The 26,861-nt window shown below is 38.8% G+C and overlaps 2 protein-coding genes across 11 annotated transcripts in view; both read left to right on the top strand.

Annotated features, from left to right (window-relative positions):
- LOC132970788 (discs large homolog 1-like protein) overlaps nucleotides 1–7,512 on the top strand; it is a 124,365-nt gene extending 116,853 nt beyond the window's left edge. For all 10 annotated transcript variants that reach the window (XM_061034526.1, XM_061034515.1, XM_061034516.1 and 7 more), the window contains 4 exons: nucleotides 865–1,037; nucleotides 1,117–1,226; nucleotides 1,533–1,624; nucleotides 3,457–7,512. In XM_061034526.1, coding sequence (XP_060890509.1) covers nucleotides 865–1,037; nucleotides 1,117–1,226; nucleotides 1,533–1,624; nucleotides 3,457–3,563 — 482 coding nt within the window. In that variant the 3' untranslated portion in view covers nucleotides 3,564–7,512. The remainder of the gene's footprint in view (nucleotides 1–864; nucleotides 1,038–1,116; nucleotides 1,227–1,532; nucleotides 1,625–3,456) is intronic.
- A 4,205-nt stretch (nucleotides 7,513–11,717) lies between these two features.
- On the top strand, nucleotides 11,718–24,208 carry meltf (melanotransferrin). Its single transcript, XM_061034531.1, has 16 exons — nucleotides 11,718–11,917; nucleotides 13,339–13,493; nucleotides 14,097–14,196; nucleotides 15,147–15,332; nucleotides 15,443–15,599; nucleotides 15,954–16,021; nucleotides 16,103–16,287; nucleotides 16,876–17,041; nucleotides 17,190–17,332; nucleotides 17,443–17,539; nucleotides 18,070–18,264; nucleotides 19,005–19,158; nucleotides 19,949–20,016; nucleotides 20,151–20,338; nucleotides 20,530–20,722; nucleotides 21,765–24,208. The coding sequence occupies exons 1-16, from the start codon at nucleotides 11,869–11,871 to the stop codon at nucleotides 21,830–21,832; spliced, it is 2,172 nt and encodes a 723-aa protein (XP_060890514.1). The 5' UTR covers nucleotides 11,718–11,868; the 3' UTR covers nucleotides 21,833–24,208.
- Nucleotides 24,209–26,861: the final 2,653 nt, after the last annotated feature.

A 26,861-nucleotide genomic window follows, 5' to 3' on the forward strand; every position in this document is an offset into this window, starting at 1 on the left:
AGTCACTCCCTGCTAAGTGCTAAGGCTAGCTCTTTAACTCAGTAGAATTCCAAATGGAGAAGCAATAAATTCAGCCAGTCTCACAGATGGCTGGAGTAGATCCTGAAGTTTGTACTCTTTCAAAAATAGGCTTTGAATCAGTGAATCCAGAATCGATTGGAATCGAAAATTTGATTCTGAATCCAATCGTGAATTGAAATTGAATCGTGAGACACCCAAAGATTCCCAGCCCTACTTCTTTTACTGAAATGTGAGCAGTTACACAGATGTTTACTTGCTCTGTGAATGTTTACTTTCTAGAAGTTCACATTTGAATTAGGGGTTGTATAAAGCTATAATTGTAAAAATACATTTACATTTGTATTTATCTTGTATGGCGGAAGTATAAAACATGAACTGAACACCAGATTATTTGGAGCTTTATCTATCTTTTAGAAATAGATTAGAATAGAATAGAAAGCCTTTATTGTCATTATACAATTAACCTTAAATAATCACCTTAAAGTGCACAAACATACAGACGTCTATCAGATACAAACATGTACAATGTATGAGTAGAGATATTTACAGCAGAGAATGTAATTTGTACAGTGAAAAAGTAGCTTGCCACAAGTAAAGAATATAAATAAATATTGCACAGTCTGAAATGTAAATATCTTACAGGTAAGAAAAATACACTTTTACACTTGTTAATACAAATACATACAGTATGATACCATGATATTATATCATATCATTCAATGACATAATAAAAATGTAATAACATTTATCTTGAAATTATATAAACGTGTATGTGTGCATGTATCAAAGATTAGAATAACTCTAGAATAATTCTCTTGTCGGTGTTAAATCTGTGATCTGCAGACACAACACGGCCGCGGCGAGACTACGAGGTGGACGGCAGAGATTATCACTTCATGTCCTCCAGAGAGCTCATGGAGCGAGAGATCCAGGAACACAAGTTCATCGAGGCGGGACAGTACAACAACCACCTGTATGGAACCAGCATACAGTCTGTGAAAGAAGTGGCTGATAAGGTCAGTTTAAAAGAAGATAGACCATCAAAGAAAACGAGAACAGGAAACAGGAAATACTCAATGTCTGTCTATGTCTCAGGGAAAACACTGCATACTGGATGTATCAGGGAACGCGATCAAACGTCTCCAGATTGCTGGCCTCCATCCCATCGCTATCTTCATTAGACCCCGAAACGTAGACAATATCCTGTAAGTACCGTCATTACTAACAACACAATACATGATGTATTTAAGCTCATTTCCACATGACTACCCTATTTCAGGTTCCTAATCAACAGATGGAAGCCTTTTCACTTGTTGTTGCAGATGTTGCAGATGTTTCATTTTTAGCATTTCTCGTCCGTGTTGGCATAGCTTAACATTTCCTTCAAAGGTCAAAGCACTGTTGAACTTTTCATTGGGGTGGAAATGTTTGCTGAGGGTCTAGTTTTGAAAATGAAATGTAAACATTCTTGTTCTGCACGCTGATATTGAAACGCCTGTCTGCCCCTCCAGAGAGATGAACAAGCGTTTCACCGAGGAGCAGGCGAGGAAGACCTTCGACAGAGCCATGAAACACGAGCAGGAGTTCACAGAGTTCTTCACTGGTTTGTACAAAACATATGCAGATAAACAAATTAAACTGTCACTTTCCAACACGCACCAGAAATTATTTTCACTGGTTCTTGTTTTTCTTTTTTCTATGATTACATGATGTGGGATGGCAAAGTATTGTTTGTTTTACAAGGACAACGTTGTGGTACTAAAGAGGTCAGGGGTCAGGAAGAGTTCTGACCGCAGTCCATCATGGCTGAAAAGTTAGAGAAACGTTTGACACCTTAGATTGATGATGATTAATCCTACAGTTATGTCTTTTGTTGGCTAACTTTTTGAGGTTTTTGTTACCTTTTCCCCAACCTGACTTAGCTCTTCCCAATTTATATGCTAAGCTAAGCTAATCATCTCCTAGCTGGAGTTCTATCATAAAGAAAAACACAAATTTCAAAATTTTGGACCAAAGTTAATGAGTAGAGTGAGAGAGTGAGGTTTTCACTAGTTGTTGATGTTACCTATGTTTCAACATGTTTGGGCGTACACCTCTTACATTACTCTCTCATTGCTCCCATTGTTTCTCTTTTAAGTGTGCTATCAGTGCTAAGTCGGACAAAAGACGCTAAATTGGTGTCTGTTCCCTAAAGTCACAGCACATAGCAGAAGTCAGATTTCAAATCATGTAAACTAACAGTGGATGAACACTGTGTAGCAGAGGATCAGACGTTAACAATCAAAGTGGTGTAATTACCGAGACTGTTGCTGCTGCGTCATTATTAACGCTTGGGTAAATGTCCTCACCCTCACATCCCCAGAGAGCGGGGCAACAAGAGATGCAGGAGCTGCTCCGTGACATTTTCACAAATCAGAAATAATATTTACTTCAAACAAGGCTGTTTGAACTTACTGGTGTGCAGAGAACAGAGTCATCATTTAACTTCCAACAAAGAGACCCAAAAAGTATGTACACTAACACACACTCACATACAAAGACTCTGACCTTTGAGGACAGGCGTACATCGTGCCGCTGTGTAAATGTTGCGGTGGAATGTCCAACCGATGGAGCATTGACAACTGTCAATAACATTTCCTTTGAAAACTCCAAACAGATGGTAGTTGTAGTCAGATATATGCATATTTCAGTTATTTCATATTCACTTCTCAAATAGCATCATCAGAAACCTTCTCGCTCTTTCTCACACACACTCACACACTAAGCATTGACAGCAAACACAAGCTAACTAGCAGCTAAATCTTCACAAATACTCCCCGGCAGCTTGAGGTCTGCAGGTATTTCCTGCCAACATTTCTCTAGTTCATATCTTTCACGATAGGAGGGGGAAGACATAGGGGGAGCAACCATGCTGTTGCCATGGTGCTTTCAGACACTGTCTGAAAATAACAAGCCCTGAAGTCCGATCTGCTCATGGTTCTGATCTCACTGTGGGAGTGTTTGAGTCATACGACCCAAATTCTAAACACACCAGAAATTCATCTGACCAGTCGGGAGCAGCAAAATGGGCCATGACGACCCTCGTGACCCGCTGTTCACTGCACATTGTATTTTATTTATTTTATTTACCGTTTTGTACAATTTAGAATGTATTACTGTAAATATTATTTATCTTATTTTTACCTCATTTTATTTTATCTTTTTACCTCATTTTGGTTGCATTGCACCGCGGGTAGGAGACAAACGCAATTTCGATTCCACTGTATGTCTGGCATATTTTGAAATTGACAATAAAGTTGACTTTGACTTGACAGCAAAAAAAACCGACATGTGACCGGGCTGTAATTCAGCCAGACTTGAAAACTAAAGAATCCAGTCAGATTTTGGATGTAAATGTTCTTGTGATGTGATTTTCCTCGCTCTTTCTGTCCGCAGCTGTAGTTCACGGAGCGACTCTAGAGGAGGTGTACTCGCAAGTGAAGCAGATCATCGAGGAGCAGTCTGGTCCTTACATCTGGGTCCCCACCAAGGAGCGACTCTGAATAAACACACCACGTGATCACACACATCACTCTTCAACACTCCCTACTTCTTGAATTTTCTATTATCAGCCTGCTTCCTCTCTTTCTCTCTCCGTCTTTTACACACATCACAACAGTACACAAATACACACACACACACACACACACACACACACACACACACACACATTTACACAAGCACATAAAGTCCGATGAGGCTGGGACTATCTGGGACTGCTACTTCCTGAAGTGGGAGGAGCTTAAGTCTGTCCAGCAGCCTATTGGTGGATCTTCCTACAGCTGGGTTCCTTAATGTTTAAGGAGGTGGTTTAAATCAAGGCGACATGTACCATTATCTGATTTGATTTCATTATTATTGTTCTTATTGTTGTTGTCGTTGTTGTTTTCATATTAACAAAGGGTAATGCATTCACGTATGGGTTTGTAATGATGATATTGTCACCAAGAGGCAGACTTTTGCACGCTGTAGCTTTAAGAGCATGTTTTTGGGACAAAATCTTGATCTCTCTCCCCCTTTGTCCGTCTTTCTCCATGAAACTGCTCCTGTTTAGAGTTTTTCTCTTACTTCTTCTCTTTTCTATCTTTCTCTCGCATCCCATTTCTTCTTCCTCTCTTCCTCTTTAGACTGTCTAAAGACCTTTAGATAAGAGGTGAACACTTAACTCTGAGCCCCATCATGTTGTAATCAAGGGCGAAAATAAGTCTTTGTTACAATTACTGTTAAGAAACGTAGCAAGAAATAGTCCTAAATTAATTGTTATTTCCTGTTCAATCAAATAGATTGAGGAAAGATTTGATTCATTTAATTAGATAAAGTATTTAGTGCACTTTGGACATCCAAAGATTAAAAAAAGGCTCTTCAGTGTTAAATTCCACTTGGAACTCTCGACCTGTATTTATCAAATTTAATTCATGCTTAAAAAAAACACCATAATATCAAAGAAATACTTCAGGATTTTAAATGGGTATGTCTGAAGTTAAAACAGCCAATTAGCATTCAACCTATCCATGGTACATCAACATTTCTTACATTTCACACAAAATATGAAAAAGCATTTGAATCTTAAAAAATTCTGTTTCCAGGCGTTGTTTGAGCTCAATCATCAGAGAAGGAGACCCAAAAACAGGTTACAGTCATGGAGGCATCGGCTGCGGGTTTGACACCGGTTGAGGCATCTGATCCTCACACTCTCTCCATCACATTTATCTGTTCTATCCAATAAAGACAAAAAAAAAAAATCTGTCAATCTTCAGCATCTCCAGTAAAAATATTAAACTTGTGTATTTCTAATCTTGACATGGAAACAAAAAGAGGATAGTTGATGGTAGGATGGTTAACCCTGCTGTTGAGAGATGAAGTCAACCATGTAAAAAATGTACTGAAAGTAATTTAGTGCAGATAAAAGGGATACATTAACGCTGATAATAATACTTATAATAAATTAAATTTTTTAAGTACTTTTTATTTAAACAAATCTCAACGTGCTACAGAAAAACTGCTTTATTTTTTTATCAAGAATCTATGCCAGGAAAAACCGTTTAAGACATTAAAAATGACCGTTTAGAAATCATCAGTCTTGGCTGACCTTCTCTTTTTCTTCAGTAAGTCGTTAAGAGACACAAGTATTAATTTCAGGCTGTTTCATTACCTGTTCAAAACTCCTCATAGTAGCTTTAATCTGAACTAATAACATGACCAATAATGTTTGGTACAATACGTCACAACATTATAAATTGAAGAGCAACTTGTGCAAAAAGAACTACAATAAAAAGGCTTTCTTTTATGGCTTTTTCTTTCTTTTCAGTCCAACAGTTTGATAAATACAGGCCAGGATCCTTGGTTTTAAATCTGTACATCCCAAAGTCTTTCTCTCTCTCGAGGGCTTCTCTGCCCCTCCCTCCTCCTCTCTGTCTCATGCCTTCACCGCTCTCCTCCTCTCGTTCTCTACACTCACAGTGTGACTTGATCACTCCAGCATCAATCAGTGTATCATCTTCTTCATCTTCTACTCTATCATCACGATCATAATCATCAGCATCATCTTTGTAGCTTCCCGTCTTACTGTAGTTGCACTAACGAGGGCTGCTTTCTGAAATGCATCTTAGCATGACGTGACCGACGTGACCCCAGCGTTTCTGGTGTTTGGACATGTGATGCACTCACTTCTCTTCCAGGTGTCAGAGAACAATAAGCTGGTTCGAAAGATCGGAAGAGGTTTTTTAAAAAATTCAGTGCCGTCATTTTTCTGCTTTGTCGCGCTTTTGTTGCGTAGTGAAAGACTTCAGATGAACATACTGTCGGGGCTGACGAGCTGATGACCTGCATTAGCAACAGCTGTTTTTTTTTTTTACGCTGATTTTATAAGTTTGCGCCTCAAGTGTGCATGATTAACACTCAAATTAGCTCCATTTGTGAACTTAGCTCAACATGCATTACTCCATACTGCAGGCTCAGGGTGGACAGTGTTCAAGCTTTAAAGGTATTTTCTTCATCTCTAAGGTGTTTACAGTCTGCCATGATCGATAGAACATTTTGATCAGTGTCTAAATCCAACATTTTTACAACCTCTGTTCTCTCTGTTTGGACTACTCATTTTGAAATGCAATACGTTTCCAGGATTCTGTTTTCATCTGAGGCACCGTTTCCCACTTTGATGGAGCTTAAACTTGAACTTTGCAGTAATAGCTGCCATGGCTGCTGGTTCTTTTAGACATTGCATCTCTCGCTTTGTACACCCCTCTGACAGCGTTGGCCCTTCCAAAGTCGTTGCTGCTCATAGAGACTGAGGAGGAAGTGAACACGAGTCTCAAAATATATTAAAAAAAAAAAAACCTGCTTTGCAATGAACAAAACAAAAACTAATTCTCAGTGTTGTACAGTGTCGCTACAGCTCTTTAATTGTCCTGCTGCTTTTATCAGGCCCTGGTTTATATGCTGTGCTTTGAGGAACAGTGCTGTGAGCTGTGATTCATTAGTGGGAGCCTAATTTATCAAGGGCACAACAAATAGGTGAATTCATAATTAGCCATTTGTTTCATCTTGTTCACATGATCGTCAGATTTGGCAAGTGATCCGTAGTGATTGTGACTTTTTCTGTTTAAGAAAGAAAACTCAGAGTGTGAAGAAATAAGCGATGAAACATTTTGTTTAGCCTCTGGCAGACATTTTATCTCAAGAAAATACTTTTTGAATAGGAAACCCTCTTCTGGGAAACAGAAAGGAGAAGCAACTGTCCTGTACTTTAAAGACACTGTAATGAAGAAGAACCATCACCTGACTCTGCGATTCCCCTCCATTTATTGACCTTCACAGCGACCTTTTGAACTCACGGGTTTTGCCTCCCTTCTGCAGCTTTACTGAGCCAGACTTTACCCCGAGACGATAAGCTCACACATGGTTGAGGTCACAAATGGAGCTAACCTGAAACAAGATGATATTCTCTGTTGTCAAGCGTAACATTTGTAATATCACGATGCTTTTGGTAACACAGCCCCTGTACGGACCTTGTCAGCCATCCACATCTCTCATCTCCACCCCCAATCCCCCCGAGGCCCCCCTCCCGCCCCCTCCAAGCTGACTGGAGACCAGAGACATTCAGAGAGACGGTTCTGTCAAAAGTGTAGCTCCTATAGATCCAAACAATCAACCATTTTGACTACATGTGTTTTTGAAAGCTTCGGTATTCCCTCACAGCTTCATGATTTCTCTCCAAGTATACTCCTGTATGAATCAAGTAAACCAGTGGTGTTGTGAGTTGACAGAACTGGACTCTCTGTACGACTCTGGCTGTGTGTTTTAGCCAGGGGACCATGCCACTGTCTGTTAGAGTAAAGCACCGATGCAAAGAATCTATAACAGAGATGGATCTATATCTAACATATTATAATATTTATCCCTGCTCTAACTGCCTATTTTGGTACAAAAAATAAAAGTCTTTATTGAGATTTACTGAAATTCCTTGGCTTGATGTTTTTGTGTACATTTCTTTCTCCCTGTTCATCTCTGGTCAGGTTTCACTTGTTTCAGTTGTTTAGCTTCTTTGCTCATGAAGGTGATGCTTCCTCTGACTGATGATTTGAAGAATTCCAATTGATGACCCAGGCTAAAAACATACTGAACTGTAAATAGAAACTGTATTGATAAATTAAATTAAACTGTTGGTGCATACAGTGGAATTCTAGTTATAATACTGAATGTTTTTTTTTTTAATTGTACATTTTAGTCATCGTCTGAGAGAACATTGAAGATGAACCAAGGAACAACCTCCTTTGTTGAAATATGAAGCCAATACAGAAGTGCAAAAAGCTGCAGCTCCTTGAGTGTCCACTAGAGGCCGGCTGCAAACGCTAAGTAATCCCCTCTAGAGCCTTTAAAAAAAAAAAAAAATCTATTTTTAGAGTGGTAAAACCATTCAGTGTAAAATTTACCTCTCGACATATCTAAACCAATTAAATCTTTTGTGTGTTGGGGAAATTTTCCACTTGCCAGGTCACAGTTACTGGACCCTTATAAAGCTCCTGTGAGACGTTTTTAACTGGTTATGAAACAGACTGATATCAATACTGATGTCTCTTAATGAGATTCAACAGAAAACAAGACCATCAGTGAAAAGATTGACCATTTGTTTTGTTTTAATTTCTAATGCCTGTAATTTCTGCCATGGGGGTAGGTGTTAGATGAGGTCATTTGCAACACTTAAAACAGACTGTATTGACATTTTCTAAAGCAAATATTCACAATGAGGTGATGTGTTCGACTGTTAAAGAAAGCAGGATGAGGTTTTGTTTTTGGTCAGAAAACACTACTAACTACTTACACCATTCCAAGACAAGATCAGCTGCTCGGTTGCACGATAAATTGAGCTAAATGCTTACATCAGAGTTCTAACATTCTCACTTTGACCATGCTAACAGGATGAGGTTTAGAAGTAAACATGTAACAGGTGCAGCTCATTTAACCCGCTAACAATTGCTGTTCAGTGCTTCACTCAACATAGCTGAGACATACAGGAGCTTTTTAGTGTCAAGTTATTATTACATGTAGTTAAAATTAATCCTAAAAAGAATATTTGTATCTTTCCCAAAGTTCAAGTCAATTCAATATTGTCCAAATATTTTATGGTAAAACTACTGTAATCATCTACCTGTAATCATTTTCATAGATCTTACAGTCAGCATCTATCTGACCTCATTCAAGTATGTCACGTCTTCTCTGTTGTCTGGATCAAAGTTCATAGTCTGGTAATACAAGGTCAATATCTTATGAGGGGGAAAAAAAATAAATGTACAACACATAAATATTGTTATCACTTCAGAACCTATAAAAGAGTTTTACAGGTACCTTGGATTGACAAATCGTGCTGTACGTGACAGTACAGTTTGCTGGAAGAGGTTTTTTTTCCCCTTGTAAATCCTGTGCAGGAGAGCAAGATCTGCACTTTTAATGGTTACATGCAAAGAAAAAAAAGCATTCAAGTGGGACGAGTTCAGAGAAAGTCAGGTGTGACAGCAGGTCTCAGGTCAGCTGATGTGAGGTGATGACTGCTCCTGTAAATAGCAGCTTCCTGACACATCAGTTTGGCTCTCATCACCTCCACCGTGTCGTCCGCACTTTGTCACGTCGTGTCTTCTTGTGAATGTTGCAGCTGCACAAACCCAACCTGACCCCAGAGACAACTGTAACGTCTGGTTCTGCTGTAACATTTACTGCCTTAAAACAACTGAATTCATTGTAAGCATTGAAAGGGTAAATGAAAAATTACATGTACTGCACCGTAATCCATCTAATGTAAGTTTTGAAACGGCATTGGGATTTTTTAAATTAAATTTCATCTAGAAGTTTCAGCACCAGAGATATCAGAGAATGATCTTCTTATTATTCAGAGATAACCGGGAAAGTAATATTTTCTGCATAAGCGAGGAAAGGGGCCCAACACATTTTTTAATTTCTCAGAAGATCTGTTCAAGGTATATCAAACTTTTTTAAACTAAGTTATTAAAAACGTCTTTTAGAGAGTGTGGGAAGCCGGTGTTGGTGGTTTCCATGTCATTAATATGAGACATAGCTAACAAAGACACAAAAGCTATCAGATCTGCTTGTGGTCTCGGTAAAGGTACCTGAGGGATGCCAAGTGTCCCAGTTAACTCTGAAAACATTTTTTGTGTTCTTCAAGGAAGAAGACAGCATGGATTACCAGCCACGCTTTCTTACCAGAGTAGGAACAATCAGAGCTATCACATGTTTCATGACTGTAGGATTCCTTCCTGTGTTTCACCAGATGTCTGCAGAAATATTTTATCACCATATCATGCATCCTCATATCCTGCAATTTCCATGTGGCTGATGTTGTGTTTGCAGAAATGGCACAGCCTGAAGTACATGATAAAATAATTATCTAATGATAGAAGGAAGCAATTCAGATGTAAAACACCATCAATCAGTTGTGTCCTTCCTGTTTTCTTTCTTCTGTACTCTCTTTGAACTATTTTACAGCAAAGCATGGTACAACCCTGCTGCAGGTTAAAAACCCTGTTACAAGAAAAGCCTTGTGTTAAAATGACTACTTCAGTACTCAGGGTATCAACATTTAATTTGACGTTGGGGAAAAGTCCATGTTGTACCATCAAACACCAGGACTGATATTAAGATTAATGATGTTGATGCATTCACTTGTAAGAAGCAGCTTTTTGCTGCTGTTGATGTCAAGGTCAGGCCAGATTGTAATCGCTTCATCTGGTTTAATCTGTAACAATGCATTACATTTGATAGAGCCTTTCATTTTTGCTTGTGTCACATGTGGTTACTAAAGCCATCAAATAGTGCAATGCAGTAAAAATGTAGTAAAAAAAAAGTATTTTCCTCTGAATGGAGAAACAAATCCTAAAGAGTGATTACTTTAAAGGCTTTATTTGTGATTTTTCAAACTTAAATATAATAGAAATCAAGTATATCCTCTGAAAATAACTCTGTGAGTTATGACTGTCTACAATGGGTGTAACACCCGAGTCCCACTGTCTGTGATGTTTTCAGAGTTTTCAGAGTCCTATCTTCACTTTGTTTACATCGCCCGGACGGCCGGCTGACTCCTCCCCTCGCGTATAAAAGTTGTTTAATTGAGGGACTAGAGAAAAGAAGAATAACATACTGTACTCACTGCTTAACTGTGTTTCTAGATCACGCTCATTTCAGGTAAATTTACATGCAGTGTGAAGATACGAGCATAATAAAGATCGCTAGCATTAGCATGCTAACACAACAATGCACCGCAAGTTGTTTTGGTTTCATGCTGGTGCTCAAGGGCGACATCTGCTGGATGAAAAAATCGCATATAAAGCCTTTAAAAATGTGTACTTTGTAATGTTTAATTGGAATGATTGTAGAGTAATACATGTCAGATTGAAGTTCATATTCAAACAGTGTAGAAACAAAATATCCACTTCTTTTTCCTCTAATTGAATCTCCTGTGAGGAACGTTTATATTGCGTATTTATTAGTGGCCTGATGGACAACGCAGGACAATTTATCTCTTTACTGATCCTGTACACGTATACACAGTAAGTCCTCCATTATATTAAATGTCTAACGTGCAACTCACATTAAAATCTTTGGCGTGGAACATTTTCTAAAGGCCTGTATAGACTAGAGGCATCAGTATTCAGCAGACTGTTTTATTACCATCCAAAAGCCCCTCACAGGAGCTTTTAATGACCATCCAATCAGAGTGAACAGGATATGTCTATGTAGGTATGTCTCATTTCTAAGTATCTAATACTTGGAATAACTCAGCATCATCTCGTTGTTCTGTACAGGACAGACCTCTAAAAATGCAATCTAAGGTCAAAGTTAGTGACCAGAGCAGGTAAACAGGCTCCTTGTCTGTGTTGCTCCAGTGAACCAACAGCCTCAATCCTTTCTTTCCTTTTGGCCCTCAGTGGAAAAGCCCCACCGTAGTCGAGGAGAGGGATACAGAGGTGGGGCTCTCTGCCTCTAAAAGACCTCTCTGTCCGGTCTCTGGCCTGCAGCCAGGCAGCAGCAGCAGAGACGTGCCACACCAGGTAGCTGCGCATGGAAGACACGTTTCATAAACTCCATAATGATCTTCAAATGAGAGTCCTTAATGACACGCTGCAGATGACTGAGCTGTAAATCGCTCATAAAGTACATTCTCCTGTGAGTTTCACACGAGGACTTTAAACCGGGTCCGGGAGATAGAGGTTGGTCTTTGACTCAGGAGTCGCCTTATAAAGTGGAGGAGAGGGAAGAAGGGGCTTATTTTTACCACACAGAGGAAAAGAGAGCGAGGTCATGGCCATGTGGAGGACAGCAGCAGCACTCCTGCTTTTACTACATACTGGTAAGAGATCTTTAAGAAGATTCATTAAATATCAGTCTGTGTTTCCTTCTCATATATTACTAACAGAAAATACAACATATTTTAAAAAGTTATGTTATTTGAAGAGAGATAATGTTTTCTGTATCAGATGCTGACTGTCTCCTGTCTTACATTTAACAAATACAACCTTGCATGATGATATTTTTGCCACAGATTTCAGGTTAAAAAAACCTAAAGTTTCCTTTTCTGTGTGGAACGTGTGGAAACATCTGCCCTCGAGTTAATGATTCATGCAATCGAACCATTAAAATCTGACAGAAAATGAGTAGATTCAGCTCACACAGGCTGAAATACTTCTTCTTTTAGTCTACATATTCACACAAACAATGTGTTGTGCCCATTGATTTATCAGGTTAACCCTAAAAGTGTTCAGGGCGACAGAGAAAAATCTAACTTTCTTCAGCATAAAACATGATGAAAACACAAACAGAGTGAACAAATCCTGGTTCATTTAGCAACCAGTCTTAACTCATTGTCTAGTTTTAAATAAGTATGTTACTGTACCTGTTATTAAACCTCACTATTATACATCTTATGAAATATGTTTAATCATTTGTATGGAACACTGTATACATCAGGATACATGTACAGCTCTCTACTTAATCCGTCTCCATAGAAAGTTTAAGAAATGCTGTAAACTTCTGTGTGACTCATCATCAGGTAGAACATGTTGACCTGAATCACTTTCCATTTGACCTTGATTTACTGCACTCATCAAGACAGGCTTGATAAGAGAAAGGAGATATCTCCTCATTAGACGCTGGTTTATTACGCTCTATTTGTTTTTTTCACTTATTATTTTAAAGCAAAGCAGAGTCTACTCTTCGCAGGTCAAATTGTGAGTGGTCAAACCGAATGCGTCTAAGTTTATTTAATTTGATTTCATTTAGTTTTTAAAGGTCTGAAGAGGTGAAATAGCTAAACCAATATTTCATCGACTCTCAGGTCAGGACTGTGAGTCTATTATGTTAAAATACCGTCAAGAAAAAGAAGGAAGAAAAATATGTGTGTATGTATTCAAGCTTTCTATATCCACTGATCATATCTACTTCAAATACTAACGTTAAAGTATCCTGTGGATTTTGTTTTACTTTAAAAAGCTCTAGCAGAATGACAAATTTTAATTCTATCTAAGCTCATTTCTTTGAGGACTTAAAGAGAAGATGTTTGTCACAAGTCACAATTTAAACTTCTCTAACAAATGGAAATCAAAGATCAGGATTTGGGCTGTGGTGTGGGGTGTGCCTGCTACAGTCAGAGGAGCATTTGGAGGAGCTTCACTGAAGCTGGCAGAATGGATTCATGACATTACAGGATAGTTTCATTAAATCACTTTGTGGAATCATTTAACATGAAGGGATCTATGTGTCTTTATCTCCTAGTGTTTGGGCAGAGCACCATCAGGTGGTGCACCATCTCTGATGCAGAGCAAAAGAAATGTCAGGCCATGTCTCAGGCATTCACCGAAGTCTCCATCCGCCCGTCCCTCAGCTGCGTCAACGGACAGACAGTGGAGGGCTGCGTCCAGAAACTACAGGTGCAAATTTGACAACGGCGTTTGAATTACTTACTTAAGTAACATGCTTTGTGAAATACCTTTAATGTGAGTCATCTGTTAAATCGTAGGTGTCAGGACAGAGAACTCATTAACAGCTGAACACATAACCAGAGATGAGATAACATGAAGAAACTCTTTGGACAACACCAATGCCCATGTTAATAATTAATGACATTATCAGGAGGGGCACAAGGTTTATGACCAAGAACTAGACGATGTTTAATCTCAGGATAGGGTGTCCATGGTTACCAGAAGTTGAACTAGGAGGGAAACGTTTGACGTTTACACTTCCCTATGTGTTATAAAGAAAAAGCTGATATGCTGAAAACACATTTCAGTATATCTAACCTCCCAAAACATGTCTTATTAGGACCATAACATGTATATTTCAAAAATTGGACATTTTCATTTACACAAAATAACACACAAAGCCACCCGAACATTTACAGAGTTTCACACAAAATGTTTAAAAAGTTAAAAACTGTCCATGTGAGACTGGTTACGTTTAGAATTCTTGATATTAGTTGAAACTCCTTGATATCACAATAAACATACATTTCTTTGTATACTTTGTCCCTGCAGAAAAAAGAAGCAGACACCTTGTCCATGTTCGGCAGTGACATCTACAACCTGGGGAAGACGGCTTCACTCAAGATGGCTGCCAGTGAATCAAAAAGTGATCGTAAGTTTCAACAGAGTCAGCCTGTGCTACCAAGAGTAGATCTGGAAGTGGTTGAGAGTTTTTCAAATGTTTTTTTTTTTCTTCAGGGGAGCTAGACAATAAAAAGAATACCATCCTCATGTCTTTGCGCTAAACGTGACATTGAGCTAGCCCGCGATTAGCTTAGCTTAGCATCAAGATTGGGAATTGTCAGAAAAAAAGGAATCTGACAAAAATGACTTCTAAAGCTCACATTAACTTTGTATTTCATGGGTAACACTTTATAATAACCATAATCTATAAAGGGTAAATAGATAGTTAATTAGCCATTAGTTAATAGTTATTTACTGTTAACAAACAAATAAATTATAGTTAATAATGTTTGCTAATGATTTGAAATGCTATAATTTATGTTATGTTAACAGTTTAGTGATGCACAAATCAATCAAGCAAATATCTGGTCCATGTATCTCTGTAATGTCTATAGATGTTTTATAAACCATTTCTTAAAGGTTTATAAATTATTTGGTCATCATTAACAAACACTTTATAAAGTGTATGAAATGTAATAATGTGTGCATCAATAAACTGTTAACATAACATAAATTAAAGCATTACAAATCATTAGCAAACATTATTAACTATATTTCATTGTTTGTTAACAGTAAATAACTATTAACTAATGTTTAATTAACTATCTATTTACCCATATTTACCCTTTATAGATGATGGTTCTTATAAAGTGTTACCATTTCATGTATTTAAAGTGTTAAGAAACTACTCAGAAATATGTGTTTTTATATCAAGTTAGCCTACATGCTTCACTGGACTAGCCTAAAAATAAGCTAGAAATACGCAGGCTTAGCTAAGCTAACCACTGCTGGATGTAGCCTACACATATTAGAGGGGTATCTTAGACATTTAAGAATTTATTGTATTGTGTGTTAATGTGTGTGCTTGTGTTGTTTCAGGAACCGGTGCCTCCTACTATGCAGTAGCTGTTGTTAAGAAAACAAATTCTGCTATCAACATCAACAACCTGGCAGGAAAGAAGAGCTGCCACACCGGGAAAGGCCGAACAGCCGGCTGGAATATGCCTTTAGGATACTTCATAGACCAGGGCTACATGTCTGTGATGGGCTGCAACATCCCACAGGGTAGGGAAACATATCAATACTTCTCGTGTGGTCGATGGTTCATAATGTGACTGAATATTAATAACCTGTACAGAAAATGAAAAGAGACTTTTGTGTATGTGTTTGGACAGGTGTGGCAAATTTCTTCAATGCTAGCTGTGTCCCTGGAGCCACTGAGGTTGGTGACCCTGCGTCTTTGTGTCAGCTGTGTAAAGGAGACGGCAAAGGAGCACACGTATGTGAGAAGAGCGACAAAGAGATGTACTACAGTTATGAAGGAGCTTTCAGGTAACACACTTTCATCCTTCTGAACTTCTACAATCTGCCGACAAGAATGAGTTGATGCAGAGGATATTGTCAGGTCATCAAGGGGTTATTACCAATGATTTTAGGATTTATCTTTCAACAATCATCAAGCTTTAAATGATCAACTAATTGCCTTGAACGTACTTGCCAAAGGTTTTTTTATATAATAGCCATTGCCATCCATAGGGCCACGCTGCTACCAATCAATGTGTTTTATATGGAAAATCTGGATTTGGAGAGCACAGCCACTTAAAAAAAAACAGGTGTGAAGTTCAACAATTCAACAATGGCTATACCTTTATCCTCATCTTTGTGTTGTTGTCTTTGTGTCTGTAGGTGTCTGGCTGAAGATGCAGGAGAGGTGGCTTTCATCAAACACACGACCGTCGAGGAGAACACTAACGGTAATAGCAGCGACAGCCTCTTTGTTGTTTGTCATTAGTTAGCATGTCTGGTAGCTAACCAGGTCATTTTTTTTTCACAAGGCCTTGGTCCACCCTGGGCTCAATCACTGCAGTCAGCAAACTATCAGCTGTTGTGCCGTGACGGTTCCAGAGCTCCTGTCTCGCAGTGGAAAACGTGCCATCTCGTCCGCGTCCCATTTCGTGGGATTGCAGTCGGCAATCACATCAGCCCCTCTGTGGTGTTCGGCATGCTCACCGAGGGCCTGGTACGTCCATTCTTCTTCTTCTATTAGTCACATTTTTTATTTTTTAGATTTTACCTATATTTTTGATGGCATGTTAAAAAATGCTACCACAACTAGCAAGCAAAGAAAGGAAACAGGCGGCAAGTCTTTATGCTAAGCTAACAACCTGCAGACTGTAGCTTTAATATAGTTAAAGACATCAGGGTGGAATCACTGTTTTATATCAAACTGTTTGCAAGTTAACGTTTCCTTAAACAGTTTTCATATATTTCTGCACCAAACTTAAAATCTTCATCTCCTTTAAAGCTGCTGATGATTAAAAGCTCAGGAGGTGATTATAAAGATTTGTTGTTGTGGACTTGCTTTCTTTGTTGCTGTCTCCAGACTTTGAATGAACTCATTTAAAATCAGTCCCTTCTGGCTTGTGGTTGACAAATAAATTGACTTAAAAATTTGAAATTCATGTAAACCTACAGCGCTGCGTTACCATTTTGGTCCTTTCCATAACTCTAAAGTATCACAGTCGTTGCATATTGAAATATCTCAAACACAGTGGAGCAATCACACGTTTGGATAGACGTTTAACTGATTGTAACTTTCTGTTTGCAGGAAAAATCAAAGTTCAAAATGTTTTCATCTGACATGTTTGGAGGACAAAACCTACTTTTCTCCGATTCCTCCGTCATATTTCAAAACGTCGAGTCAGACGACCCCCAGAAATGGATGGGACGTTTCTATTACAGTGCAATGAAAGCCATGGACTGTAAAACTGAAGGTGAATCATCTTTCTATTGATCTATCCGCCTGAAGATATATCAGAATAATGTTGTTCAAACAAATATTGAAAGCAAAACAAAACTAAAGATCTTCATCATGAAAATACCTTCATCTTAAACTGAATCACTCCTCTCTGAATACCCCAGATGTCCTGCGCTGGTGTGTTTTGTCAAGCGGTGAGCAGCAGAAGTGTGGTGACATGGGCGCAGCCTTCTCAAGGAAAGGTCTGACCCCAGACGTCAGGTGTATCTACGGGGACTCTGTGACTGACTGCATGAAGAAAATCAAGGTAACACAACTTTCAAGCTGAAAGAAAGCTAGAAAAGTTTTCTTTCTAGAAATTATCCACTTTTTCTAGCGTTTGTTGCATCTCTGCTCTTCCTTTTCACATTTGTGTAGAACAACGAGGCGGATGCCGTCACTCTGGATGGAGGTTACATCTATACGGCTGGCAAAGAGTATGGCTTAGTCCCAGCTACAGCAGAGAGCTACACAGGTATAATCCATAGACTGTATCAAACATGGTTGTAGTTTCAGTGACGACAACAATTGATTTCTGGAGCGTAGTTTTGAAGCCCAGCTATGGCGGTCGCCATATTAGAAATGCTGAACTTTTGGTCACTCTAGAAACAGACAAAGAGGTTGAGCTGAGGCCTTAACAACGACAACACACAATAAAGCCTTAATACAATCAAAATGGACAAATCTTTAAAAAATCCCCACCTGTGCGGTGTGTCCCGATAAGGAAATTAGCTGTTTAGAGCAAAATCATTTTGTAGCAGGCTGCAAACATGTTTATTTCTGCTGAAAAAAATTTCATTTTAACATTAGTTCAAGGGCTTTTGCTATCAGCCTCAAGTGGACAGTTGAGGAACTGCAGTTTTTCTGCATTACTGCGTTGGCTTCATTTTTCAACACTCTTTGTACTATCCCCCAAAAATAGAGACTCTCATAAAGATTCATTCACTTGTTCATGTTTGGAAGACGACAGATACAGATTTGTTTTTCCTCGTTTTGTGTCTCCAGACGACCGCGATGGTTCCATGTATTATGCAGTCGCGGTGGTGAAAAAGAGTAGCGCTGACATCCGCAACCTCGATGACCTGCGCGGCCGCCGCTCCTGTCACACCGGGTACGGTCGCACAGCTGGCTGGAACGTTCCCTCAGCGATGCTGATAGAGAGAGGCCTGATCTCCCCCAAGCAATGTCAGATACCACAAGGTCAGAGGGATGTCGATGTGTGTGTGTGTGTGTGTGTGTGTGTGTGTGTGTGTGTGTGTGTGTGTGTGTGTGTGTGTGTGTGTGTGTGTGTATGTGTGTGTGTGTGTGTGTGTATGTGTGTGTGTGTGCGTGTGTATGTTTTTGTACAGTGTTAGCTGAAGCAGTCAGAAATCATACAAACTAGGTGGTAAAGTTGTTAAATCATAAAATCTCAAACATAGCTAATTAAGGGTCTATATATTTGTTTATAGTCGTTATAAACGACACATATTCATTCATTAAAGCAAATACCAGAGATTATTTGTCACTTTTTCTTCTTCTTTCTGATTTATGCACAAAATCTGAAAGCAGACATGTTTATATTTTTTAAATAACGTCATCCAAAGGAAGCAAAAGGCTTTTATCCTTTACAAGATAGTTAATCACAAGAAAAAACAAATCTGCTGTTTCATGTCAGATTAGGGGACCACTTTTCTGGGTGGACTCATAGCTGAACAGTAATTGAAGACCATCTTGACGTACTCATCAAATAATCAAATATGGTCTCTTCTTAGTGTCTAAAATGTTTATGGTTTAAGTTTTACAGTAACCTGCTTTGTGAACATGTAATCAGTCATCAATCAAATAACATTTATAAAAAGCAGCCTGGAAATGTGGGGACGTAAAGATACCTGTCACTAAAAGATTAAAGTATTGAAAAATATTTTAACTGTATTTTTCCTTTTTCCCATGATGCTTAGCGGTGGGAGGGTTCTTCAAGCAGAGCTGTGTACCAGGCGCCAACCAACCTGGTTTCCCTGTAAACCTTTGTGGTCTGTGTGTGGGAGACGATGTAGGAAAGAACAAGTGTGAGAAAGGCAAAGATCTGTACGATGGATACAACGGTGCCTTCAGGTACTAAACACTACAAAACAAACAACAACCTCGAACCACAATATGAGTCTGTCAATGTTATGACTAAGGCCAACTTTGGTTCTGAGATATATATCGCTTGTCTCATAACTTCTGCAGATTTAAATACAACAGTACCTACGCGCACCGGCTGCCATCACAATGAAGAAATGAAATCAGAGACACCAATCAGAGCACTTGAAAAATGAAATGTATTCTGAATTTTGCAGTTGCAAAATGTGGTATCATATATATATTGCAAAATATAATATAGCTGAATGATTCATCCAAAATTTACAGAGTTTGAATCTGTACTTTCCACTAGTATGGTAAATGGACTTGAGCTTGTATATCGCTTTTCAAGTCTTCTGACTACTCAAAGAGCTTTTCCACCGCAGGTCACACCTACACATCCACACACTGATGGTAGAGGCTGCCGACCATCAGAAGTAACTAATCCCATTCATACACATTCATACGCTGCTGTCGAAGCAGCGGGAGCAACTTGGGCTTAAGTGTCTTGCCCAAGAACACATCGGACATGTTGCTTCAGGAGCTGGGGATCGAACCCAGACCTTCCGATTGAGAGGACAGAATTGAATTCTAAGCGGTTTTGTGTTTTTATTTCTGAAATGCAGCTTGAGAGTTGCAGTATTTTATGCTTTATGTTTTACTAAAGAAACGTGTTTGTGAGAGGCTGTTCATCATTTTTACTGACGACACAACTGAAACTGTAACAAGCCATCGAGGTGTTAAAACGATACGCTAACTTTTATCTTCTCGGTCCAATCAGGTGTCTGGCGAGCGGGGCTGGAGAAGTGGCTTTTGTAAAGCATTCGACTGTTTTCCAAAACACAGATGGTAAAACAAGTCACTTCAAGGTGCACATTATTTTCTCATCGCGTTAAGAGACTTTGTTAACCCCTCCACTGTGTGTGTGTGTGTGTGTGTGTGTGTGTGTGTGTGTGTGTGTGTGTGTGTGTGTGTGTGTTCAGGTAACTCTGCTGAACCGTGGACAACAGATCTCCTGTCTACAGATTTCCAGCTGCTTTGTTCTCAGAGCTCTAAATCTGAGGTGACACAGTACAGACACTGTCACCTGGCCAGAGTCCCCTCCCACGCTGTGATGGTTCGGCCCGACACTAACATCCACGCCGTCTACGGACTCCTGGACCGTGCACAGGTAAGGGTGTTCAAACGGCTGTAAGACCTGACACTGCATTATGAAGTTCAGTTTCTGCTAATGCATTTCCAGATCATCTGACATTTGAGGTTCCCTTGATGCATGTTGGATTTCTTTTTTTTTTACTTCTTTCCCCCCCACTTGATCAGTTTTGCTGTTTATTCATTTTCTCTTCATTTGTTCCCCTGTAGGCATATTTCAGCAGTGATACTGGTACAGATTTCAGGATGTTTGACTCGCAGACCTACCAGGGCGCAGATCTCATCTTCAAAGACTCCACTGTCCGTCTTGTGGGAGTTGGTGACAGAAAGACCTACCAGGAGTGGCTGGGACAGGGCTACATGGACTCTCTGGTGGAGTTGGAGTGTAATTCATCAAGTGCAGGTAAAAAAAAAAAAAAAAACACCCTGAACTTCATAAATCACATCTTACAATCCAATGTCAACAAAAAAAACTATTCAAGATTCAAAATTCAAAATGTTTATTGTCATGTGCACAGTAGGAAACATGTTTCCCTGTACAATGAAATTCTTTCTTTGCTGTCCACAATGAATGCCTACAATAAAATAATAAAATTAAACATAGCCAAATAATAATAATAATAATAAAAACAATAATAATATATACAAATATCCATAATAGCTATTGCTGTGTTTCAATGCACGTGATAGATGATCTTTAATTGACTATCAAGAGGAGCTGGACCTTCAAGTACACTAAACTAAAGCCACAACTTGCTTGCTTAGCTTACCAATGAATACTCGAAACCGGGGGAAGAAATAAGTCAAAAAATCAAGATATGTGTCGATGAACAGAACTTTGATTGATAGCTTCTTGTACTTAATGAGTGATGAGTGAGTGAGTGATGTCACTTCATCTCTCTGCATCAAAGCCAATCAGCCGATACTGTAAAAGTTTGACCTCTTTGATAATCCAGCCTGGTGTCGATTACACTTGATGTGATAGTAAAATATACTGCAGTGTTACATGCTGAAGTGCAGTACTCATATGAATCAATCTCCTAACTCATTCAAACATCATTCAGCTGTATTGGACATATAAACATTTATGTGTGGATTGAAGCCTCATGTATACATTGAGCCATCAGACTGATCCATAAAGAAGGATGTAACATGTTGTTTTGGGGAGTTTTCATTGTGGAACTAGTTAAAGTAAGGAAGGTCAAATTAACCTGCTGTTGATTTTGACTTTTTACTTCTATAAACTCTTTGTAGAACTGTTTGATAAACCCATATCACACCTGAGGTCGAGTTGTATTAAATACCAGCACGGCGTCACTCAGTCCATGATCAAACCACAGCATTACTGATATCCAGAACAACATCACTCCCTCTCGTGTGACATTGCTTAAGTTGCTTTGTTAAGAACAACCACTTGAATATTTGTCATCTCCTCCCTCTTACAGTGATGTCCTCTGTACGGCTGCTGCTGATGGCCCTGTTCAGCACCATGCTCACCAACCTCTGGATGTAAAAGCAGAGCAAAGCTCTCCTCCTAATTTTCCTGCGTCACCATTTTTTTTTCTTTCCTCACGCCTTCCCTTCTGTCCCCCTTTTTTTTCTTCTTCTCCAAGTTTGACACAACAATCGTTATATTTTCACCATCTTGTCTGCATTATAATCAAACCCCACCCCTTCTCTTTAAGTATTTTCATCCTCAAGATTGTATCATTTTACCTGATTGAGTGTCATTTTAATTTAAGGGAGGATATCATGTTGTTGGAACTGCCTTTGGATTTCATCTGCGGTCGTTTTTTTTTTTTTTTAAAGATGTAACTCAAGCACGATGTCTCCTGGAGACTTTCAGTCAGAGTGAATGTGATGAGAGGAGAAGGTGTTCCTGCCACTTTGTTTACTGAAGGTGAGCTGCCATATCAGTGTGTATGCTGCCACCTGTTACATTGCGTTAAGTGTGCAACACATCCCTTTTCCTCCAGAAGCCAGCTTTACAAAGAACAGACAATCTGACTTTCCCAAACTCACTAGAGCCACAAAACATGTGTTAAGTTGTTCAAATGTAAGTGAATAGACGACTTAGTGAAATATGATTAAAAACAACTCCTTAGGTCAACCTTAAAATCCGTTTTCTTGCACAAAAACCACTAACCCCCCCCCCCCCCCCCCCCCCTAAAAATGCAATCTTATAGTTCTCCTCATCGTCACATTGACGATTGCATGGATTCTGATCCACTCCAGATCAACTTTTCTCATTTTCTAGTCAGATTGCTGTTCTGTTCTGTTCTGCTGCCTCTTGCTCTGTGAGTATTACTAACAAACACGGCCCTGCTTCGGTTTGGGTCGTGTTTCTACTATAAGCTTATGCCATATCAGTGAATATGCACTAGTGTTACCTCCACACAGAGCTGTGCTGAGGATGTTGTGATGATGAGTGACTGAGTGTTTGTCCATAGGCTGTCTGCTTCATGTATTCTCCCCAAAGTACCTAAAAGTGAAATAGATCAATAAGTAAATACACAGTTTGTCATGTTGGATGGGTAGTCGTACCTCCCACCTGTAGCCACCTCACGTCTTTGTAGCTTTTCATTTGGACACAAGTGGAGTGAGTCACTCTGACAACGTGTTGGGGAGAACATAAAGAAAGCATCCTGTGGTTTTTACAGAAGAGAGTGGATGAGTTTGTGTTTGTCTTGAAGGTTGAAGTCAAAGAGAAGTCTGTTCAGTTAAAGAAAAGACAACAAATGAACACGGCGGCCATTGTTCTCTGACGTCACACTCAGGTTGTGAAGCTCATGCTGTTAAAATAGTTTAAAAAAGATTAAAGGGACCAACTTAAAAGACAATGAAAAGTGAAAACCCTGAAGGACGTCGTCCAGATTTCAAGGCTAAACAACAAAAATCTGCCAACGGGGCGAACTCCTTTTTTATCCATTGGCTTAAAATGAGATGTACTCGCTGACTTAGATACAGACATCTCATTTCATACACTCAACAAGTAGCCTACATTTTGCTTTTTATTTCTAGGAATATGATTTGTATCTGGACTTGTCAGCTGAATGTGGCTTTAAATAAGCGTAATGAGATATTTTAACTAGAAATAAGACAAATACACTCGCTTTGATTTGAGTTTTTGCAGAGCAGGAAGTCGTAGATTGCTAACTTTAGCTGTTTTCTTACACCAAGTTGTGGGATAACAAATATTTTGTTTATAGTCAAACCAGTCCTCCATGTCCCTCCAGGATTTCACTATCCATTTTCACTTCCAGGTTGAAAATGATTTGACAGAGTGCTGACATTTACATTGCTGAAAACCTGAACCACAGCAGTATGACACTTTAATTCAAGCTTCCCAGCTTTGGTGCAACGTCAGAGGGTAATCGCTTCCTTTGAATACGATGAATGTGTAATGTAATTTTAACTTTTACATGAAAAAAGCCTGTTCGACTTGAGATTTGATTGATTAACAGTGACACAAAAATGATTATCAAGGAGTTAAAGTGGAATGAAATACTAGAAGAAGACCTGCTGTGATGTAACCCCAAACATCTCACTCCAGATGTGTCTCCTTCCCGATGCTCATGTTATCCACTGTACTTCTGCTGCTTTCCTGTTTAAAAAGCGTTGATTTGGATGTGTATGTTCCTATGTTGAGAGATTTATTTTTATATGAAGTTCAGATGCCATATCAGTGTATATGTACTGACTCATGCTGTCAGAAACAAATGCCTTCTCTTTCCTCCTGATAGAGATCTATTTCTTTGTGAAATGACGTATCATGTAACTAATATTTAGTTGCCAGGCCAGTGCGTCTGCACGAGTATTGCTACAGAAAGCTGCCGACTTGAGCTGGTTTCAGTGCTCAAATGAAATAAAGCTTTAATACTGCAAAGTGTGACCTGTTGAGCTTCTCTTCTTGATGTATTTTATCAATTTCAAATGGCTTGAAATGTTTCAGTGTGTTTTTTATATGAACATTTTGTATTGCTATTTGCGTAATAGTTTTCCAGTTTTTGTTATTTTTAGTCTCTTGTAGCTAAAAATATCAGACCACCTGAAATCAAATGAACTCTGAGTTATGTGAGACCTTCAGCTTGTGACTGTTCAAATCTGACTCAGAATGAACATTGGAGCAACTCCCAACGTCATATTATTTCAGTGTGTCTGTGAGCATTTGTATTGACAAAGAGCAAATACAGTCAAATAGTTTACTTTCATTTCAGCAGAAATCTGACTTTCACAATAATGTGAAAAATATGCAATTAAGTCATTTCAAATTTGGATTTGTTTTTGGACGGCACCTCGTGACCCCCCTCCCAGTGTCTTGTGACCAAATTGGTAACCACTGATCTGAGTTACTGCTTCTAAATGGACTCAAGGGTTGCAAACAGTCAGGAATATTTCCATGTAGTTATGAACTAAATGGCATCAGAAGACTGCTGTGATTGGAGTATGTCACTGTTCTTTAAGGACACATGCGCTTTAATACCTGCAGATGTGTTTTCTTGTTTAGCTTGATTTCTTCTTGCCATGTATTCGATGCATTGTTTTACGTTTCCGTAATTTTGTACTGGAGAAATAGTTTTACTTAGCTTCCTTGTAATTTATTCTTTTCATAAAGTTTTTTCGGTAACCCTTTATAATAACCATCATCTATAAAGGGTAAATAAGGGTCAATAGATAGTTAATTAACCATTAGTTAATAATTATTTACTGTTAACAATGAAATTATAGTTAATAGTGTTTGCTAATGATTTGTAATGCTATAATTTATGATATGTTAACAGTTTATTGATGCACACATTATAACATTTCATACACTTTATAAAGTGTTTGTTAATGATGACCAAATGATTTATAAACCTGTAAAAGATGGTTTATAAAACATCTATAAACATTACAGAGACAGGCCCTCACTTCACCCCTCACTTCAGTGGAGCAGGAGGTAACAAGGATGTGGGGCAGGACTTGAGTTCATAGGACCCTCCACCCCCCATGCCCCCATCCCCCCCCCCCTCTATAATAACATCATGATTTGGAAAACGGGTTTTCTCCAGGTCCGCTCCGGTTCTCCCATCGCATCCTGTAACAATGTGTTGCAAGAATTTAAAAAATGTATTAAAAAAATAAATAAAAGTGAAATAGAAATTCAAAAATGTCTGAAATTCTGCTGATTCAGTGTTACTCTGGTTAAACTTTGTTATGATCAAACCATTTGAGATCTGATTGCCTCATCATTTGTTTCAGGATTTAAAAAAATAAAAATAAGTGTATAAAATGTTATGTCTACTAAGTTCCTATCATTTACTATAAGAACTGTAGAACTGTATTTGATAATAAAATAATAAACAATTCAGACTGCCAGATTAAAGTGTTGCTTAACTTACAAATTCATTGTTTCAAAATCTAAAAATGAGATTCACAGAATCCTCAATGTCAGCGTGCACCATTTTGGATAAGTCTCCTATTCACAGTGAGCATCTACGGTAGCAGAAAAAAACTGTTTTAAAAACAATTAGCAGATAATTCAATTATAAAAAGCCAATAATACACAGGTTAAAAAATAAACACATTCCACGGTGTGACAGATGGCTGGGCGGTTATGTAGCGCACCACATATATGGAGTCTTCATACCTCATCTCAAAAGGACCGTGGGTTCAATTCCGACCTCGGCTCTTTGCTGCCTGTCATCCCCCACTCTCTCCTCCCAACATTTCCTGTCTCTCTTCGGCTGTCCGATCCAATAAAGGCAGACAGACCCAAAAAACAAACACTTCATACAGGTGTATTTCAAGTTTTTAACAGACTTTATTTTATTCCTTAATTTCTTATAAAGATCTGTCAGGTTTCACAAAATAAGAAGTCAAATAGCTCATTGTAAAGACAATTTACTGCATGGTTTTAAAAATATTATCTGATCAATTATTTCTCTCTTCACTACTTTTTCGCTGAACAATCATCCAGAGATTCTAAAATGAAACCATTATTAATTAAATATAATCACAGCAAATATAAAGACAGCAAATGATTGCATGAGTGTTTCAGATTTATAAAACCGTTCGTACGCACACCTGCACGCAATGTTCCCTTTATAAATCACGATCCACCTGGAAATGTGCGCACGTAGATTAGTCCCATGTTCCGCCCTCTACACGCCCACATTCAACCATAAACGGTCAATGCAAAGCAGCTCGTGAATGAAAATGCAAACAAACGAGGGGGCAGATCAAAGGTTTCCAGCGCTGGATCGCGGCCAAACCCGTAAGTTTAGACGAAGAAACAAAACTTTCTGACCCAGAAACAGAGGAGTTTGTGAATGAAGTGAAGGATAAAATGGACATATCGGTAGTTTACTGCAGCAGGAGGATCACAAACTGAAGAAAAGTCAGAGAGTGACACCACGTCGCTGCTGCATTCACCCTGTCCTATGTGCCAAAACATCCACCGTTCATCATTACGCACGAGTATATCTGCAATGTTTACATGTTTACGGGACCCACACTGACTTCTTCATATTGTCAGAGTGCTCACGTCAGTCAGCAGTCTG

This window comes from Labrus mixtus, chromosome 3 (assembly GCF_963584025.1).
Source record: "Labrus mixtus chromosome 3, fLabMix1.1, whole genome shotgun sequence".
NCBI lineage: Eukaryota > Metazoa > Chordata > Actinopteri > Labriformes > Labridae > Labrus > Labrus mixtus.